General features: G+C 34.1%; 1 protein-coding gene across 3 annotated transcripts in view; it reads left to right on the forward strand.

Moving 5' to 3' along the window:
• Cftr (CF transmembrane conductance regulator) overlaps positions 1-21933 on the forward strand; it is a 161014-nt gene that overhangs the window by 63283 nt on the left and 75798 nt on the right. For all 3 annotated transcript variants that reach the window (XM_048786031.1, XM_048786029.1, XM_048786030.1), the window contains one exon: positions 20374-20468. In XM_048786031.1, the coding sequence (XP_048641988.1) occupies positions 20374-20468 (95 nt within the window). The remainder of the gene's footprint in view (positions 1-20373; positions 20469-21933) is intronic.

Consider the following 21933-nt stretch of genomic DNA (forward strand, 5'->3'; position numbering starts at 1 on the left):
CCGCAGAGAGAGTTCCTCCCCCGGAACTCCCTCCTACTGTACTTCCCCAACCAATGGGAACTCTCCAGGAGTCCCGTAGCCGGCCTAGGTGAACAGCAGGAGTCCAATATCCATATGAATGCAAATCTTAACATAATCATATCATCTCAATGGCTAGCTGGCGTCACCTTTCTACCAAAAATGCCATGCATCATATACTTGGCTCTTAGCAGCTTAGGACCTGGCTAAGTTGCTAAGGCTGGCTTTGAACTCTCAATCCTTCTGGTTCAGCCTTCTGGGATTTGAGGCATGGGCCATTGTGCCTGGCCAAAATGATATTAAAATTTTTTCTTTGACTTTGAACATAGAACCATATAATCTCTTGATGTAATCTCTTGTGACTGCAATTCTCTAAAACAAAGTAAAGATGATGCTGTTGTTTCAATTCCTAGGAATTGAGGAATGGGCTACTTATTTGGAAATTACATAAAGTATTCCATATTCCAAGTGAAGCCAATATATAGATCTTAAAATTGTTTGATGCTGGGTTCAATAATTATTGATGTTAACATTAGGCCAGAGAATATATTATTATGAGGTTTATTGGAAATATTACTTCAATAGTATATGCACAAATATGTCACAATGAATAATCCCACTATTATGTATAAATATAATGCACCAATAATTTTTTGATAAAATACTTGGTGTTTTTGATAGATGACATTTGACACTAATGCATTCATTTATATCACCTTCTATGAAACAAATTGCAATGGAACTTAAAGTACAGTATACAAAATATGGAAAAAAGCTCCCTGTGGATTAGAGAGAGCTGTGAACTGGTGTAAGGGGCTCTCCATGGGTGCACTGACTTATTCAACAGCAGTTTTCTTAAAATTCTAATTCTTTTATTTTCTGTCTACTCCGAGAGCTTAATGAAAAGAAAAGCTATCCTATAAAAGTATTAAATTTGTCTTGAAGATGTCCATCATCCTCAAAAGTCCTTCAATCAGGAATAGTTTTTCACAGCCCAGATGGTAGAACATTCTGGACTTTTTAATAAAAAAAAATGAAGTGTTTCTAAAGAACACAGATATTTATCTGGAAGGTAGCAGGGATGTTGGTAATAAATTATTTATTTACGAGTAGAAAGTTTTAGAAGATTCCTGGTAGATTTTATTTTTTTGCTTTGAATATAAATTTTACTACAGAAATTATTTTATAAATAGTGGTTTGAGCCCACCAAGTAAACAAAATATATTTAGCCCAAATATAGCTTAGGAATATTACTAGTAATAAATTCAGAGCTATGGGTCTCTCATTCATGAAGTGAGTATTTGCCAACTTTGGAATACTGTGCTAGACCCTGGATACCAAATTAAATACAACAGTCTATTTTTGAAAGGTTTGTAGCAGAGTGACCTGTATTAATAAGGAAGGATCATATGGTATGTGACTTGTACCTCAATAAGCTGTTGAAAATAATGAAAAGAAGAAGAAACAACAGGACATATTCTTCTTTTTTTCTGAGTGCATGGCCAGCCTTAATTTTTTTAAGCATATTCACAGGTTATACTACTACCACACCTCTCTAAAACATACCCTTTATCCATTACTAATCAATTCACATTTCTTGTGCCTAATTTTACCTCCTTCCATCCTGGGCAACTACTAATCTAATTTCTGTCTCTATCAATTTGTCTGTTCTTAACATTTCACAAAAATGAAAATGTGCGATAGATCTTCTGTGTCTAAACAAACTTTTAAAGTAGAGAAGATAATGAGTCTGCATTTAGCAAACACTTATTAAAATTTGCTAAACTTTATACAGTGTAGCAGGAACAGGAGATGAATATGGATACAAATAGAACATGATCCATTTGCTTCAGGAGTTGATGAACTAGGGGGAAGAGAGAAACATATTAATAAAGAATCTTATTAGTGGGCTGAGGTTTTGGTTTAGTGATAGAGTACTCACCTAGCATTCATGAGGCACTGGGTTTGATCGTCAGCACAACATAAATGTAAAATAATGATATTGTGTCCACTTAAAGCTAAAAAAAATATTAAGAAAAGAATCTTATTAGTACCCTAATACAAACTGAAAGAGAAATTTTTTGTAGGAATAAAATGAAGAAACATGGACTCCATTTGTGTCTGCTTGTGGTAAGGAATAACCTCCAGATGGATACAAAGCTAATTTCCTCTGACAGAATGATTCACCATGGAATTGCAAGGGTGAAAGAATAAAATATATGGTCTCTAAATGATCTTTGCTTAATCCATTTAGTCCCATTGTCCAAGAGGTAGAACATCTATAAAAGCTTAACTTGAGCAACAAATGTACCACTTGTGGTAATTTTGAAATGATTATTAGGTTCTCAGAATGGAAAACTGAGACTTAATAGGTTAAGAACATTAGAGCTACCCATAAAGTAGAGTGAAGATTGGGTTGATGTAAAGAAATAGGAGATTAATAAATATATGTTCTTGAATTGTTGAGAAGATTAAATGATATATACATATAGGGTGCCTAACACAGCTTCTGGCACTATAGTCCATTTAGTAAATATTAAGTTGCCATTTCCCTTTGAGTTAGAGCATACTGTTACAGAGCATGAGGGCAGGAGCCAGGGGATGGGGGGAGGTGATGGCAGGGAATTCCTCAATGAGTGAGTGACTATTATAGAGATAAGATGGAGGTTAGCATCCTTAAGGAAAAGGAGAACCAGAAAGCCTAACAATGAAAAGCCATCAAAATGATTTTAAAATTTAATTTTTATTGGTATATTTTAATTATACATAATAGGGGGATTCATTGGGAATGCCCATTCATGCACATAACATAATCATTCCCAGTACTTCCCTTTCCCTTTCCTCTTCCCTCTTCCTGGTTCCCTTCCTCTACTGTCCTAGTCTCCCTTTTAATTTCATGAAGTCTCCTCAAACACACATTTTCCCCCTTTTATCTCTAGCTTCTACATATGAGAGAAAACACATGACCCTTGACTTTCTGAGTTTGGCTTCTTTTGCTTAACATAATTTTTGTCAAATTCCATTCATTTTCCTATAAATGACATAACTTCATTTTTCTTTATAGTTGAATAAAGCTCCATAGTGTTTATATACCACATTTTCTTTATCTATTCATCTGGTGTTGGGCACATAGGCTGTTCCTAAAACTTGGCCATTTTGAATTGCATTGCTATAAACATGAGTATGCATGTATCACTATAGTATGATGAGTTTAATTCTTCTATATATATACTAAGGAATAATAAAACTGAATCATATGGTGGTTCCATTCCTAGACTTTTGAGGAATCCTTCTACTGATTTTCGTAGTGGTGGTACTAATTTGCAATCCTGCCAACAATGTATAAGTATTCTTTTTCTCTTATATCCTTACCAGCATTTATTAGCATTCATATTCTTGATGGTTGCCATTTTAACTGGAGTGAAATGAAATCTTAGTGTAGTTTTGATTTGTATTTCCATTTTGATTGCTAAAGATATTAAACATTTATTTTCATAATAAATATGAATTTTGCTGCTGACAAAACTGGCTATAAGAGAAATTATAAAGATGTTCATTTATAAATATGGTAGTTGGTCTGCATGACCCAATCCACAAAAGTTGGGATGTTCTCTGTAAGAAACCAATGGCTTCCTGGAAGAGAAAAAAAAGGAGAGAGGGAGAGAGACAAGATGGCATAAGATCTTAAAAGTTTAGATTGAGGGCACATTTGTTCCACAATGAAGAAATAATTATGGGTTTGGAAAGTGATCCTTCTTTCTATGTCAATTTGCTTGTGTGGTTATCTCAGACTCTGTTCACTGTCGTGGAAGCAGGGTGGACATAAAATGAAAGTATTATCATTCCCGCTCTGTCCAAGGGCTTATAGATTGATTTGGGGGGAAATGAACATTAAGGGCCTATTTCAACATGATTCAAATCATGATTTGAATGATTCGAATCATGTTGAAATACTCTTAAATTACTGCAGAATCCCAGTAGCTTGTAGCCTGCTTGAGCTATCCCCAAAAGTGGACACTTTGAAGGATGAGTCAAAGATAGGAAGCATATTCTGGACAGAGAAAACTGTATGAACAGAAATAGAGAACATAAAGTCACTTAGTTTGTTCAGGGAGCTTCAAGCATATTGATAAAACCAGAGTGTAATGCAGGAACAATGACTGGGCAAAAATGGAGTTAGAGAGCCATATCATGGACACCAGTCTCAGAAATTTGGTCTTGGAGAGTTTTAAGTAGGGGAACAACGTAATCCCTTTGAAGTTTAGGTATATCACTTTGTGACAATGAGGAGCAGAATTAAAATGTTTGTGGAGTAGCAAAAAAGAATAGGTCTTAAAGCCTGAAAGACCAGGTTACTAAAGAAAGTCATTTTACCTTGCTATATACTGACTTTTATGCTCTACAACACTAAGTGAACTACATCTTTTGTGGAGTTTTGTGGATTTTTCTGGCACACAGAAAGTTCTTAATGAATAAAATAGCTATGATTATTATTGCCAGTACTATTTGCTGATCCGACTAGGTGTAACCCACTTCAGTAATGCTCATGATAATTAAGAAGAAATAAAAATTAAGCAGAGGAATTGTGAGATACCAAGGAATATCATATTTATGTACTATTTAAATCAATATGGAAAGATAAAATCAGGAAAATGGCCTTTCAGGGAAGAGTGGGTTGTTTCCTCAAGAAATTAGAGGAACAGAGGAATTGGTTCAAGATTAAGGATTTCTTGTACAATAGGAATCAAAGAGGGTGACAGGTAAATAGGCTATGGGTTCAGGACGGAAGGACATGGATGTGAACTATGAAGAACTGTGATATCTGATCAAGGCAGGGAAATCATAAGTTTAGTTGAGAAAGAACCAATGGAGGATGTCACTGGGTGGGATTTGATAAATAATGACTATGATTATTTTTGAAATATATAATCTCAATTATACATTTCAAAAATGTATGCATTTTTATTCTTTTTTCCTCTTTGCCTAAAGTGTCAAGATATATCTGTTTTTTTTTTTAATTTCAAAGAATCCCTAAATCTTTGCTCCTTTCTGTCAAGCTGATTTTTGCAACTGTATTTTGCCTTCTTATTCCCTCTATGATAGGCAAAAGCACCCAGGAATTTATTAAATTACTTGTCCTTCAAACTAGCAAATGTAGTGTACATAATGAGTAAATTAATATATGCCATTTTCTTCTGTGTTGAATGTTTCATATATGTTGTTCTTATCTATCCAAATAAAAGGCAAATTCCTCTGGAACAGCAACTCCAAAGACATTATTATGGTTTATTCTACATAGTACATTGATAGAATAGTAAATTTTTATTGGGTAATTATTTTGGAAATGTTTTGAAGTTGCATGTTGCCTACAAGAATTTTGCTTAGAAAATGTTCTTCTGTGTGCCTCACACCCTTGGAGCTTGAGAAGATTATTACATGACAGCACATGATTGATAGGAGTAACACAAACATAACTGGAGGTTTTCTCTGCCTTCACAGTCAAAAATCAGAAGTTTTCCTTATTTTCAGTAACTTGAGGATCTTTATTTTTTGTATTTTTGTTTATTATATAAATATTCTCTACTTTGATAAAGTTCAGTTATAGTCTCCATAAAATATAATCCCTGTGTGCCAAATGAAGATTTTAAGTGCAGAGTAATTTTGATCACTGGAAAAGGAGATACTTACAGAGTCCTTGGTAATGGGCTTAACGATCCCTAAATATAATCTTTATGTTGTCCCTGTCTCCAAACATTCATGATTCAATCTGTTTTCATTTTGACTGCAAAAGCTGGTCTGTTTCTAATGTGTTACACCTAGACTTGGAATTGGTGAGGAGAACTGAGTATTCTCTTCCTCATTTTTTTGTTTTTGTTTTTGTTTTTGTTCAGCCCTAATATCATCAGAGCTCTTGTGTATGTAATGATGCTCAGTGTCACAGGAGTAGGCAGGTTTGTGTAAATTTGTCTGGATAGGGAAAAGCATGCACAACATATTTCACATAGTTTTCTGATTTCAGTTTGTTGTTGGAAATTATTCACTCAGTAAGATACCTTAAAGACTTTATCACAGGGAAGGGCATAGAGATAGTTCTATGATGATGGAATAATTTGTAACATGCAGCCACAGATGGGCAAGCCATGTTCAGATTCTTTTTCTTTCCCTCCTCTTTTGAAAATATCTCCATGCCCTGCTTTATAAAACCTACTTAGAATTTCAATTGCACTAGCATGGATTCCTAGGAAAATTTATAATTATTTTAAAAATATTATTTTGCATCCCTGTGGCTATTAACTTATTCTCCCATATTTTTCCCCATGTACAAAAACTATCTTTAGAGTCTTTCTAAACATTTGTAGCTACTGTAACTAGCACTAGAGACTTTACTAGCTTAAAAAGAGGAATCAACTTAATTGAGTCCTGGTTAACGCACTTCTCTCTTATAAAATTATAATCATATTTCACTATTGAGCGAGAGAGAAAGAGAGAAGAGACACACTATTCTCTTGCCCTTTTTATTTCCAGAACACCACTTCTCCTGCATGTCACCTTTATCACAGTCTACCACATAGCTCCATAGCTGAGAGGAAGAGAACTCTAGGCAGCCAGTGTTTGGGTAATGAGTAATTGGACTGTCTTTATTCAGTGACTCACTCTCTTATAAGAGTACCTGGACCTGGAGAAGTAATTGGCTTTTATGATAGTGTGTGGTGGGGTACATGGGTAGGGAGTGTGAGAAGGAGGTCAGGGGCTTGGGTTATGTAATTCGTATTCACAAAGTTGTTGCGATACTTTTGAAACCACAAAATGATCTTCATTATCTGCCATGACAGCCATTACATATGCATTGTAATAAAAATATTTACTGTGTGTTGAAAAAGGTAAACTCTGCATGTGTTTTTTATTTCAATGTTCCTTGAGAGTTTTCAGATTTAAGTTACAAGAAAAAAATTGAGAGGGAAGTTGGCAAGAATTAACTAAAAGGGGAAAAAAAACTTGGGAGGGAATTTGGCAAGAAATATGAAAAACCTCGGGAGGGAAGTAGGCAAAGAAATGAGTTAATGACTGTTCTGGAAAATAAATTCCATCATGCAGATACCACATGACTAATTGAATTTGAATTTGACCTCTGGATCTTCAGGTCTGTCAAAACTAACCCGTAGGAGCTTGAGGCTTAACCTTTAAATGCTCAACCCACCACTGTAGGAGAATTCACAAATTTTCAGTTGGTATAACTGAAACAATAAAGGTGCTATAAGAATTAGCATTTACATTTAGTATCAGCTAAGAAATAATGGATATCTCAAACAGATATTTGAAACACATTGAACTATGTCACCTGAACCAGAATAAACCACATTGACTGTACCTTGAACTAACTTTAATTTTCCACTGATAGATAATAAAGTTTGAAGCATTAATACTTATTTAGTATAATATGCAACTAGAACATTTATTTTGTAAAACTATTGAACCAGAATAAAACAAGAACAACATAGAGTTTCATGAACTAAATTGCTACCTTGCTTCATTTGAGTCCTGGAAGTTAAATATAAATATTAGCATCTATGAACAGAGTACACGTGTCAGTATTGTGCTAAGTACTTTATATGAATTCATCCATGGAACCCTCACTTTCACTTATCTAGTGTCAACTTTGCATAGAGTTTGCAGTCCAAGTGTAAATGTGCTGATTCTAAAAGTTTGAGCTATATATTAGGGGTGAAGATGAAAATTCTAGAGCTAATTATTAGGTTAACAAATGAGAGTTCTTACATCTCTAAAACCAAAATAGCCCTGAGACTGCCCCTCCTACTAAGATTTGGGCAAGTCAACAGAATGGTAGTATACAAATATAATTATAACTGTCTGGGACCAAACTATCCTACAATCATGGAATTAGGACACTAAAGCCAGACCTAAATATTTAAAACACAAAATAAAAAATCATGAAGTTTAAAAAGAGCAAAGCTGTATTATAAAAACTGTATATATACATATGCCTGATGTGTCAATCCCAGTTGAAGAACTGGGATTCTAAACTCAAGTTTTCCATATTTTAGATATATGTAAATTAAGAAAACCTTACCCTTGTTTTTATAATAGACCTTAGACATAGAAGCGTCTTCAGTAATCCCTAGCTGAACTTAACATCAGTATCTGCTTCTGGGCTTCTCATTATGTTTTGACCTTATTGCCACAGAGAAATGTTCATAAAGACCTTCCCAAGAAAGAAATCTTGGTGTTTCTAAAAATGAGTACAAGAATTTTCTAAACAAAACAGCTCTTTAATGAAAGATTGTATTATCATTATTGCCTTTCAGAACCACATCTATAATACCAACTTTTAGTTTACAGGGTTAAATAAATCTTTGGTTCAAATTTGATGAATTAAAAATTTGTTTCAACAAATATTTGTTGAGTTCCTAACCAGCTCTGTGTTAACTCTAGATCTACCTGGAAATATAACAAGGACCCCTGTTTGTAATGAGGTTTTGGCTTACAGATATTTAGGGAGAGAAAAAAAAAAACAAAGATGATGCCAAGTTTGTAAAAATTCAATTTTAAAACTTATTTAATTATTTTTTGAATTTTCCCAGCTTTATTGAGGTATAATTGACACATAAAATTGTATATATTTGACATGTATAATGTGATGTGATGATGTACATATGCATGGTGAAATGAGTACCACAAGCAAGCTAGTTAATATATCCACCAATCATGTAGTTGTCATTTGTGCATGTATGTATGTGTAGTGAGAACATTTAAGATTTGTAATTTTCAAGTATGTAACAGATTATTATTAACTATAGTCACAGTGCTGTACAATAGATCTCCAGAAATTATTCATCCCTTTTAACTGAAACTTTGTACCCTTTGACCAACACCTTCCCATTCTCCTCCCTTCCCTGTGTCAGGTTTCTATTGTGGGTAGTTGGGTAGACAGCAGTAGCACTGGCTGAGGTATGTTGGTAAGGTAAAAAACAGGTGCTCCTTTTTGAAATAATGAGGTGATTAGGGAACTCTGGAGAGGACCTGTGGGTCTAGATCTTTGGCGCTGGAGCTGGACATGAGGGAGATCTTACTCTGTGGATTGGCAATGGTATTATAACAGTAGATGATGTCACCAAAACAAGTATAGTGTGAGAAGACTGGACTGAGGACAGAATACCAATATTTGTGAGGTAGCAGAGTGAAAGGGGTCCATGGAGGACACAGAGGATAAGACTGACAAGGGATGGATCTAGGAGAAGGGGTGACTATGGAAGTGAAGGAAAGAGAATATATTTTAAGTAATAGGGAATGCTTAATAGTGGCATCTTCTTTGGAGAGGTCAAGTGAGATTTTTAAGAACTTATTAGATTCATTTTTTTTAATTTTCCAAAACTTGTACAAAACAATAGAAAAGAAATGGATAATCTAACATTAAAAATGGACAATGTACATGAGCAGAAATTTTATTAAGATATGTAAAAAATGCTCAATCAGATTAATAATTAAATTAAAACAACAACATGCCTGAATGACAATAGAAGGGAGGCTGATGAGAGGGAGCAGTTGAAGATTCAGTGCAGAAGAGAAAAGGTTGAATTATACATAGCATGAGGAGGCCCAAACCATAGAACCTGTTCAGTGGTCTAGACTCAGGCAGGTGCATGGAGCCCACTTGTTATAAGTTAGAATGGATAAAGAAAAGTCCTTGTGGATGCAAATTTGAGGTGGGATGTATTGGGAAATTGAGTGAATTCATATTCAGTCATTTATTAAAAAATGTTTATTGAGCTACTTCTGTGTGTCAAGAATTTAGAAGTTGACAAGGTAGTACCTCCTCTTATGAAACTTACATTCCACTAGAGGAGACAATTTATAATAGTTTATAACAAAACTATTATAAACTGTTTATAATAAAAAATCAATAATACTTTCTTTCTAGTGATGGTACAGTAAAAACAAGTAAAAGATAGTGATGAATGGAGTGAGAAGGAAAATGCTTCACTGGACCTCATCCTTCTACTCCAACATCTGAGCTACTATTTCTCTTCATTTATGTCTTAAATGTAGTACACATCACATGATCATAATCATCTCCCTAATGAAAATGCTGATGTTTGTCCTCATGATTCCTAGAAAACAAAAACAAACAAACAATAAAAAAGGTAGAAAGACAGAAGGTCTTCCACTTCACTTTCAGGTTCCTTCCATTTCACTTTCACACATTATAAAATTGGTGAAATCCAATTCTCATATAGAACTCTAGCAACAGAGGAGTCTGGGAAACTCAGTGTTGAATATTCCAACCCTGTTTTTTGGGAGTTTGGCTAACTTCACTTAGCATTATCTTCTCCAACACCATCCATTTATCTACAAATGCCATGATTTTATTCTCTTTTATTGCTGATTAATATTCCATTGTGTATATATGCCACATTTGTTTTTATCCATTCATCTACTGAAGGGCATCTAGGTTGGTTCCACAGTTTAGCTATTGTGAATTGTGCAGCTGTAAACATTGAGGTGGCTATGTCCCTGTAATATGCTGTTTTTAAATCCTTTGAGTATAGACCAAGGAGAGGGGTAGCTAGGTCAAATGGTGGTTCCATTCCCAGTTTTCCAAGGAATCTCCATACTGCTGTGCTTTATGTGTGTAATAAGAATTGTAATGCATTCTTCTGCCATTTATTTTTAAAAATTCAATTAAAAAAAAAACTATTTTAACGCTGGTGCACAGGAAAGTACCCTGGGAGGGGAGTGAGTGGATCTTTAATCTGCAGTAGCTTTTCTTTACTGGGGATGTGCCATAACCTAAACAGTATTTTAGGAAGGTTAATATAGAATCAGTATGTTAACTAAAGAATAATTAAGATGTTATGGTTAGATGTGTATGAAAGACTGTTATATTAAAGAAAAAGAGAAATTGACAGAACCAGCAACATAATCCAGATCTTCTATTTATCTTTTTATATGGTCTATTAGTGCTGCATATTTGAAAATAAACTCCTGGACTAATGAGTTATCCTTTGACATTATTGATTTTAAGTTAGAATTTCATGCTAGTTAGTTTCATAATGATTACAGTAGTATTAAACCATTAGGACTATGAAAATGCCATTTGCAAAGGAGATTATGATAACAAAGATTAGTGAACTATTTGTATTGAGAATTCCATGGCATAGTTTTGAAAAATATTTGTAGCATATTTATTTTCATGAAAGTGACACTTTGAAGTTACCACAATACTAAGTAAGTATATCTGGGAAAGCTACCCACCTATTCTAACATATTGGAAATTTAAATAAGTCAAGAATTTTCTTTCAAGATCTGCTTCCAAGTTATATTCTCTTTTCCTCTCCCTTTGGGGCAGAATCTCTTCTCCATGCCTCATAACCTTAAATTTAAAATATGGAAGTCTGCGAGCAGGTGGACAGTCATCACAGGGCTGAAGCCTGTTCAGGGCAAGCTGAGCAGCTCCTAGTTCAAAGTCAGCTCTTGAGAGAACAAGGAACTTCAGAGGTAATGGATGGGTAAGGGTGAAGCCCATCTGCTACTCCTCCCAAGGAACTGAATTCTAAAGCAGGAGGCTTAGTGACTAGGGAACTGGAAAAGATTTGGGGAAATTCAGACCACAACCAAGTTCAAGATAACACGGTAATGTTCTAGTGAAGTACTGAGAAGAGGTCTTTTTCACACATTGAATTTGTCCCAGCATTTTGGGTGGGCAGACCTAAAGGAGGTAGTTAAGGAATTAGCAGCTTCTAAATACCTGTTCCTGGACTAGATGGATCAAATCATCCCCCAAAACTTTTAAGAATTAAACGAGATTTTTAAGGGGAATTTGAGATGTGAAATTATGGTGTTCAGGAATCTATAGTTAAATCAGTCTACAGTCAGGCCAGAATAAAGTAAGAAAGATTGTTTCAGTTATCTTTTTTTGTATGTGTGTGTTTCATATAACAGTTTTCATTTAATACTCCAGCTGCTGAGAAGTTCAGAAAAACTAAAGCTTAGTGTTCTTGTCCTTGGGGACGTGTATCCTATCCTAAACATCTTAAATCACTGTACTCTACAGCTTTTCTTTCAAAAGTGTTCAAGTAAATTCAAATACACACCTACGTACCGAAGAGATATAGAGATATTAATAGAGTTGCATATATACTCACAGGTTACACATACAACAAACACTTACATAAACAGGAGTTTAATATTAGTAACAAAAGTACTATAACATTCATTTTTGTAGTTTTGTTGATTCCAGCAAAAAATGTATTCAAATTTAGTTTTTCTGCTATGAATTTGGCTAGTGACCATCAGTGAAGGAAAATCTTCATTTTTCAAGTTGATTAAGAAGTCTTACTTCTCATACTGTATAGCAGGGTTTAATCTTCAACCAATATTTCTATTTACAGCTATTTATATTCAATCTTAAGTTAACAAATTACCTTACCCTTATAAATAAAACCTCAATTTTATTCATTCTTTTATGGTACTGGGGAATGAACCCAAGGGTGCTCTACCAGGTACCCCGCCCCTTTTATTTTGAGACAGGATCTCATCAAGTTGTTGAGTCTGGCCTTGAACTTGCAATCCTCCTGCTGTAGTCTTCTGAGTATGTGGGATTACAGATGTGCACCACTGCAGCCAGCTTAGAACTTCAATTTTAATTTGTGAATTCATTAGTTGGAATTCATGCTAGATAGTTTCATAATGATTATAGCAGTATTAAACCACTAAGACTAAGAAGCTACCATTTGTAAAGGAGATTATCATACCAAAGATTATGATAACAAACTGCTATGGAAGTTTGCCCCTCTCCCTTGTATATATATTTGTACAGATGCATGCTTACACAATAGCTGTGTGAAAAAAAAGTTTAATTCATTTTTCTCTCTTTCCAGTACATTTCTGGCTTTTATACTCTCTATCCTTCTCTTCTATCTTCCTGTTTCCTTTACTCCTATGACACATCTCTCTTCTCTTGCCCAATTTCCTTGTACATGAAGCATGATACACATTCAGTAGTTTTTAAATATTAATAACAATGGCATTAACCAGCCAATGACTCACTCTTAAAAATGTGCATTAATTAATATATTAAATGGAAATTCTCTCAAGTTAATATCCCTGTACCTCTAACTTCTCACCCTCCTCCCCTGCCACAAGCATCTGTATTGTCAAGGTTGTTCTAAAAGTGATAAGCTATCCATAAAATAAGGTTTATGGTGTTTTCCTACCTTCAAAGTTTCAGGAAGCTCAAATGTACTCAGTAAATATTGCAAAACCACACAGGCGTATTAAATATAACACCCTACTATTTCTTTAAAGTTCTTGTTTTCTCTCTCCCTCATCTCTCTCTCTCTCTCTAATAATACCATATATCATTGTTCTGCTGTATGTTCAATTCAGAGTTAATGAGCATTATATTAGCAGTTCCTCCTGAACAACTTCATGTTTGTTTGGTCCAGTTGAATAATGTTAGAATGATAAAATAGTATTTTTTTAAAAAAGTAACATTGAAAACTGACTCATAGTGAGGTAGGGAGAGGAAGCATGGGAGGAATAGACAAACTCTAGATAGGGCAGAGGGGTGGGAGGGGAAGGGGGGCAGGGGGTTAGCAATGATGGTGGAATGTGATGGACATCATTATCCAAAGTACATGTATGAAGACATGAATTGGTGTGAACATACTTTATATACAAACAGAGATATGAAATGTTGTGTTCTATACATATAATAATAATTGTGATGTATTCTGCTGTCATGTATTTAAAAAATAAAAGCAATTAAAAAGGAAAGAAAAAAAAGAAAATATGTGAAAAGGGCACATATCACATTGAATATGTTATACACTCCTTAACAATAAAACAAGTTAATCTTTATTGCATACTTATTATATTATTACTTTGACCTGCTCTAGTACTCTTTATCTAAGTATTTTCAGGTGTTTTACAATGTCAAACAAACACAGTATTGCATGCACAGAATCCTTTGAAGTTGGTATTTGCCTTTCTGATCAGCATGTTGTAAAGGAAGTCAACCCAGACAGCAAGTATCTAGATGAACACCTCATACCCTGGTGGGCATCATCATTACAGGGAATATGTAGATTCATGGGCCATGTCCACATTCTTCTGAGTGAGAATAGATACAGCATTAAAAAACAAACAAACAAAAAACTCCCAAGTGATTTTGATAACATGCTTAAGAACCATACCTTAAGGACTAACAATCTAGATATTTGATTTTATCCTTAGACAAACTATGCTGAGGAAATGAAAATTGAAATTATTGTGAAAATATAAATATTAAATATGTCTCTTTCAAAGAAAAATTAATTAATCACAGAAATTAAAGACTTTGATTTGTGACTATGTTTATTTTTCCATTAAAACCTCCTAGTAATTTGATTTTTAATAAGAGTTTAAATCATATTTAGTGCCTTAATTCCAATGGATGATTTCCCCCCACAATTTTTGTGGGTAGCTCTTAAGGAACTCAAGTTAATTTGCAGTGCAAGCAAAGAGAAATATAATTTTTTCTCTATGTGTAAGGCTTCTCTTAGTGGCACATGCCCTTATATGGCCTTTTAAAAAACTTGTAATAGCACCAAGCAGCATTAAGTCTTTTTAAATTATAACTTACATCATAATGAAAATCTACTGTGAAGTCTAAAACCAACACCCTTTAGATAAATATATTACCAGATTTGAGTGCCCTTAGTAATCAGCAAAGATAAATGTTTAACAGTGCATACAAGACAGAGTGCTTTATGTTAAATCAAATAGAGAAAGCCAAACACTAATAAAGAAATCTGCAAATGAACAATAAACTAGGTAATCAGAACATGTACTCATATTAATAGCAGGATATTGGTATTACTAATGTGTTTGGTTTGAAAATAATGGACTTAATCACAGTTTTCCATGCCCCCACTATATGGTTTCATTTCAGTCTCAGCAATTTCATATTAATTATGATCTCTGAGATACATATTAAGTTATCCAAACGTATACATTTCCCTTAACAAATGGTTTCAGTTCAGAAAAAGGAGCCAGACACTTGGCAGAGAACATCAAATCTTTTCAGATGCAGGAATTTATTATTTCCATACTTTTAAAGGTCATTATTCATACTTTTAAAAGGTAATGCTACTAATGTGTATTCTAGACAGGAAACTTTCCTAGCATCCCTATTTTCTTAACTACATTGTTAGGGGTCTACACAATTCCTAGTAGGACTCTGTCCTTGTCATCATCATTCTAGCACAGAACTCCAAGCTTTGTCAGTTGCCATTATGAATGAACTATGTACTTTTCCAATCTACTTAAATTATTTTACAACCATATATACATATGGTTATCTATGGACAATATTTATTAGTTTTGTTTGTGCAGCTTTAAAATTTATGTATGTAGTATAATTTGTGTACTTCATCCTTTCCCTTGCTTCTTGGCTCTTATTGTCTTTTTGAGATCTAACTGATATATAGAAATCTATTTCATTGCTTTTTTGCACCACTGTGTTGTACTCATAGTTCATTGCATTTTATTTTATTGACGAACATTTGGGTTGTTCAATATTGAAACGAAAATCTTTGTAAGATTTTTTTGGCATAAAATCCTCTCAGTGGAATTGCAGGTCACAGGAGAATACACAAATTTAAATTTCATTAAGTACTACCAAATTAAACTTTTAAGCAGCTAAACCTATGTATAGCACTACCAACCTTTATTCCTCATATCTTTGAAAGTTCCTGTTATTGATTTTAATTGTTGAAACTTTGATTTCTCTTTCTTTACCTCTATCGTTCTGATTTGCAGTTCTGTGATTACATGAAAGATTTTACATATTTTCATGTTTGTTAACCATTCTGATTTCATTTTATTTGCTATTTGTGTGTGTGTGTGTGTGTGTGCATGTAAGTTATTGTGGTGGCCATGAAGTGTGTCTTACCAACCTCTGCTACAGGGGACATAATTACAAGAAGGCTCCAGTTGTGTATTGAAGTCCTTCACTGAGTTTATCATGAGACTACTTCTTCCACATGAATGAATGAGTGTGTGGGGATATAAAAGCATATCTGTAATGTGAGATGCAAGACTTTATTGGCTAATTTTTGGCTCACAGATTTCCAACCCTTCCTTAGTCTGAAAAGGAATTCTAATTGCCCAGTCCAACTTTCTATTCCTTTTTCCTTCGCTTGGGGTTCCGATTTGCATGAGATCTCACAGTCTTCCCTGCCTATCTCCATGTTTCCTTTTACACAAGTATTTTTCCTAATAATATCCTTTCACATTTTGTACCATTTTGGTATCTATGTTAATCAGGTATATTGGTCTCTAGTTTTCATTCCTTGATGTTTCCTTATCTAGTTTTGGTATCAGAGTAATATTGGCTTCATATAATAAATTTGGGAGTCTTCACTCCCTTTCTACGAATTTGAGGAGGATTGGTTTCAGTTCTTCTTTTAAAGGTTCTGGTAGAATTCAACTGAAAATTTATCTGGTCCTGGGATTTTCTTTGTTTAAAAGCTTTTCATTACTGCTTCAACCTTTTTGTTTGTATGTCCTCTTGGTTCAGTCTGGGTAGGTCATATGTGTTTAGAAATAAATCAAGATCATCTGGATTTTCTAATTTATTGGAATACAGGTTTTCAAAATAGTTCTGTGGATTTCTGAAATGTCTGTGGTGATATCTCCTTTTCTGTCTGAAATCCCAAGACCATATACATAATAATTTCAACCATAGTACATCTGGCAACTTTGTGCAAACCTGGGTCTTATACCCATGGCTTCTGATTCTAAGTCCAGAGCTTTTTCCATTGATCATCCCTCATAAAGTTCTTATAATAACATACTAATTAAGGCTGTGTAATTCAATGTGAAGAATCTGCTTTTCCTCTAATGGGAGACTAGGGCAAATTATCACATTGTGTGGCATTCTACTCAAGGCAAAAGGGGAATGCCATATTCAGATCATTGACAAAGATTTTATTTAAAAACTGAAAAGCTCACCAATGTTTGAGTGTATATTATGTACCAATTTCTTTATATTAAGTTCATTTTTTTAACCACTGTTAAAGGAAGATACTGCTATATTATCCCCATTTTATAAATGGAGAAATGAGATCCAAAACAGATTTGTCTCAAGCTATTTGTTAGTTGATAATAGAGACAGGGCTAGAAAAGAAGTCATTTTGTTCTCTGGTTGCCACATATATTTTCTGTTTTGTTTAAAGTTTTATTTTATAATCTAAAGTATTTTGTTTAAATTATTGTATTTTATTTCATTGCTTTGTATTTAGTGAATATTTTGACTTCTTTAAAATACAGGTATTATATAATCTCCTAAGGGAGAAGTTTGGCTTATAATAACCTTTTGTTTATACTATCTTAAGAAAATTAATGTAATAAAATTATATTTGTTGTCTTTGGGCATTTAAATTCAGCAGGGATATTTATTAAAGTGTAGATTGTAGTTCCTTATCTTTATTTTATTTTTGTCTCTTCCTCTTCAGTTTTCTTATCTCTTTTATTCTGCCAATATCCTTTTGCTTTTTTTAAAATATATATCTATTCCTTGTGACAATCTTTTCTTTTCCAATTTTCTTTCTCTTCTCTGTATGCCTTTCTTCGTTTTTCTTTCCTTTTTGTTTGCAGATTGCTAGGGGCTGGCTCCTTCTGTTTGTATTGCTGTTTTGGTATGTGATCTATTAGAGAAGTATTCCCTGGGAAATCAGGATCTCCAGAACATGGTGGGATTCAGTCCCCACCTCCTCACCCAAGTTCTTGTAGATACTTAGAGAGAGAGATACATTTCTTTATTTGTGACTTAATGACTGAGTCACCTCCCTTCCCCATCTCTCTTCCTTTCATCATCTTTTATTCTATAAATCTTTATTAAATGCTTGCATCATGCTGCAAATTTTCATCTCTGAATCCATAACCCAGTCTCTACATTTCACTGTGTCATAATCATACTCTCAGGATAAGTAATGATACTTTGAGTTTAATTTTTTAAAATTTTAAACTGATTTAACTTGTACTACGTTGAACTTATATTTGAAAATAAAGAAAACGTAATTTCAGCAATTTCTGAACAAAACCTCATAACAAAAATAGCAAGGCTTTTAAAATGTATTAGAAAACTTACCTCTTTTATAAAAGATTGCTCTTAACCTAATCATATGAGAATGATTTCTTCCTTTTTCCCTCCCTCTTTTCCTCCTTCATTCCTCCCTCCCTCTTTCCCCCTTCTAAAATATTTAAAGAGATTTTTTTTTCTAAAATTTTAAATAAAACGGATTTGGGGGAAGAAAACATGAGGGCAGGGGTGAAGAAATAAACATGTAAGCTGGCTTGCTACTTTCAATAAAACTTAAACAACAACAAAAAAAAAAAACTCAAAGGCTTAAAGAACTAGATGTTCATGGAAGTGCTCCTCTAGTAGAGCTAAAGATTTCAGTCACAAGTGTGAGATTTGGCTGCAATTCTTTTAATTTGGATGGAACCATAGGTATGTGGCCCAATTTATGAGCTGATCAAACTAAATGACCAACTAAATGACTTGCATTTGAATTAATTGACCACTAGTCCAGATAGAAGGCAACAAGAGTACTTGCTTTCACATATCTCATTATCTCTGAAGGTCCTCCTCATATGCAGGGCTGTATGGGTCTTGATGTTCTCTCTGTTATATTCATTTCCCCAGCACCTATGTGTCAGATTCCACCAAATCCTGCTGCATCTTCTCAAACTTCCCAGTATTTTTGATCCCAAGCTTTTAGTCACCTGAAGTCAGAAATGTTGATAGCAACAGTTCCTTTGAGGCAGTGACTACTAGCATAGTTCTATCCTGCAGGAGCTGCCAAGTAGTTCTTAACACAAGTGACCATTAATTAATTTATCTGCTTTGTGTTTGGAGTTTTGTGTGTGAGGTTCTACTTCATTTCATATGCCAGACAAAAGAAATAGATGAATAATAAAAGTAATCTTGCTAATGCTTCAAATACAGATATCACTGATGAATTATTTCTGCATTGCAAAAGAAAAAAAAAAGACAGTGATGGAAAAGAACTTTAAGGAGAGGGTAAAGAGAAGGAGGTGAAACAAAAGGATTGGAAAGAGAAAGAGAGAGAGAGAGAGAGAGAGAGAGAGAGCGAGAGAGAGAGAGCGAGCGCTTTTTTTGGACTAAAGAGAGATTCGACCTTATCTAACTCTTCTCATTCTTCACAGCCAAGGTGAAACCTCATCTCTTTCAGAAAACCTCAAGCATTTTTTCTATCTATTGTGTAGATACTTCTGTTATTTGTACAATTAATTTGCTAATTAATTATGCACTGTTATAAAATTCATCTTAAAATGCTTAATTAAATATTTAGGCTTGTTATTGCTTTCTCCTGGATTATGGCTTACCTTCTAAATTAGATTTATAAAGTCTGTAGTTAAGGACCTTCTGATACAATGCCTACAATGGTTGCTGCCACAGGAAAGTTCATTAGCTGGGAGAAAAGATGACAGGAACTGCAGGAATGTGACAGTAGAGGCAGAATGGAGGGGGAGAGGATACAGGAATGAGTTGCTGAGGATAGGTGAGGAAAAAAGAGAGCAAATGAAAAAACTATGGAGGGGCTGGGATTGTGACTCAGTGGTAGAGTGCTTACCTAGCACCGGCGGGACCCGGGTTTGGTTCTCAGCACCACATAAAAACAAAATAAAATAAAGGCATTGTGTTGTATCCATCTACAAAAAGATTCTCTCTCTCTCTCTCTCTCTCTCTCTCTCTCTCTCTCTCTCTCTCTCCTTTAAAAAAAAAGAAAAGAACAAAAACTGTGGAAAGAAATTGCCTTGTACCCGTTGCAGCCCATTTGAAGATGCTTGGATACTATTGCAGGGGGGTGCATATAGTGTTATTTTAGTTTCTCTTAGTAAAGGTTGATTTATTTTTGGCGGTTTTCTGTAAAGATTAAGTTTAGAATGGAGACAAGTATACTTATTTAGCATGTTAATTGCACTTGAGTTTGTGTAATGGGCCCATGGGTGATCAGTACACATATGTATATGTCCAGGAATACACATATATTTTACTTTTTAATATTTTTCAATTCTTACTTAATGATCATGAATGACATTTTAAAAATCAAAGAAAAATTACTTTAATAAATTTAAAAAAATTTAGGTATGTTATTTTAACCAACTAAATGACTTGCATTTGAAATCATTGAGATGCAGCATTCAGAATTTCAACTTTGGCTAAAGTAGTAGTCTGATATCTGATTTTATTTGAAAGGAGATATACTTTTCAATTTCAAATTCAACATACCAATCTCCTCTGTAATTTTTTGCTTTGGCTAACAGGACATCTCCAAGTTCGCAGAGAAAGACAATATAGTCCTTGGAGAAGGTGGAATCACACTGAGCGGAGGTCAACGTGCACGGATTTCTTTAGCAAGGTGAGTATCTAATTGTTGGTCTAGAAACTATTTGATGTAATATTGGATGTAAAATATTATAGACACTTTTCTATTGCTTTATATTGTGTTTCTGAAATTGAAAAAAAATGGGGGCTTCTATGGCTAATGGGTTGAGTCACCTTTAAGAGATATAGATGATACAGTTGTTCACATTTGTTGAAAATAATGACTTTTATCAAAATGAATTCCCGTATTTTAGAGTGTATATACTTGTTTGTCTTATGGTATAGTTTACTATAAATAGAAAGCTCTGAAATCCTACAAAAAACAAGGAAAGAGAGGATATAAATTTCTGTTGGTTCTATCAAACACTCTGTCATTGCCCCTATTTCCACAATTTACCCACCTAGTTTAGGCTTCTGTTTATGCTTCTTGGTTTAATTAAACCTAAGTCTTCAAAAATTTTCAACTTAATTTATCATTTCCACAATAAAAATAAGACAAATTATGCCAATTGGCTTAAAGCCTACTCTTTAAAGTAAAATAAAACAAACACATCTGACATGGTGGGTGTAGAAGTTCCCTTGATTAGAGACATTCTTGGAGTAAGAATCTAGAAGCTGTCAGAGAAGTACATATAGTTCATTTGCGTCAAGAAGAAAACATGGTTAAATTATAACTTTCAGTTTAAAAATTTATTAGTGATGTGGGATGTCAAATATACCTCCAGTTTTATTTGAACAAATTCTTACTGTGTTGCAAAGTTACTAAGAAGAAATCAATTTCATTGCTTTGTTAATGTGTTGGCTCCCTTCCTTCACTCTCTCCAACTTCCAAAAACAGACAAGAAACTAATACTGAGCATTTGCAGTTGCCTGGTGTGTGTGTGTGTGTGTGTGTGTGTGTGTGTGTGTGTGCGCGCATGCGCCTACATGTATGTGATCTCCAACCCTTCAAAGAAAGAATTTTTATCTTTGCTTTTCAGAAGAAATCATGAGATAATTGAGTCTATTAGACATTAACTTGCCAACAGCCACACAGGGAAATGGTGGAGTCACAATCTGAACCAGGTCTTCCTGATTCTGCTTTAAACTCTTCCTTTATCTTGGGTTTGCACTATGAAGTAGTAGATATGGACAGTTAACAAACAAGATAATGAATTCTGAATAATGGCAAGTTGATTAATTTATGTGTGAATCAACAACTTAACTTAAACATTCCATCCAAGAGTTAGGTAAGAAATATGGCTTAGGAATATGGCTTCTAGACATTCATTGTAGAGTTTGTGTTTACCAGTGTGTTTGGTCTTATTGTAAGGCACACACAGTTTGAGATCCTACTAACAATAATGTCTTTTGTAATTCTGATCTGTATGTAAAATGTGTTGTCCAGTTTTTGACAATAAATATATTATTTCTAATCTCTTGATAAGCTGTGGTTATAGATATGAAAGAGAGTGTCTTAATTCATTCTATGTTGCTAATAATACAATGTCATGGGTTTG

The sequence above is a fragment of the Marmota marmota genome, unplaced genomic scaffold (assembly GCF_001458135.2).
Source record: "Marmota marmota marmota unplaced genomic scaffold, marMar, whole genome shotgun sequence".
NCBI classification, from domain to species: Eukaryota; Metazoa; Chordata; class Mammalia; order Rodentia; family Sciuridae; genus Marmota; species Marmota marmota.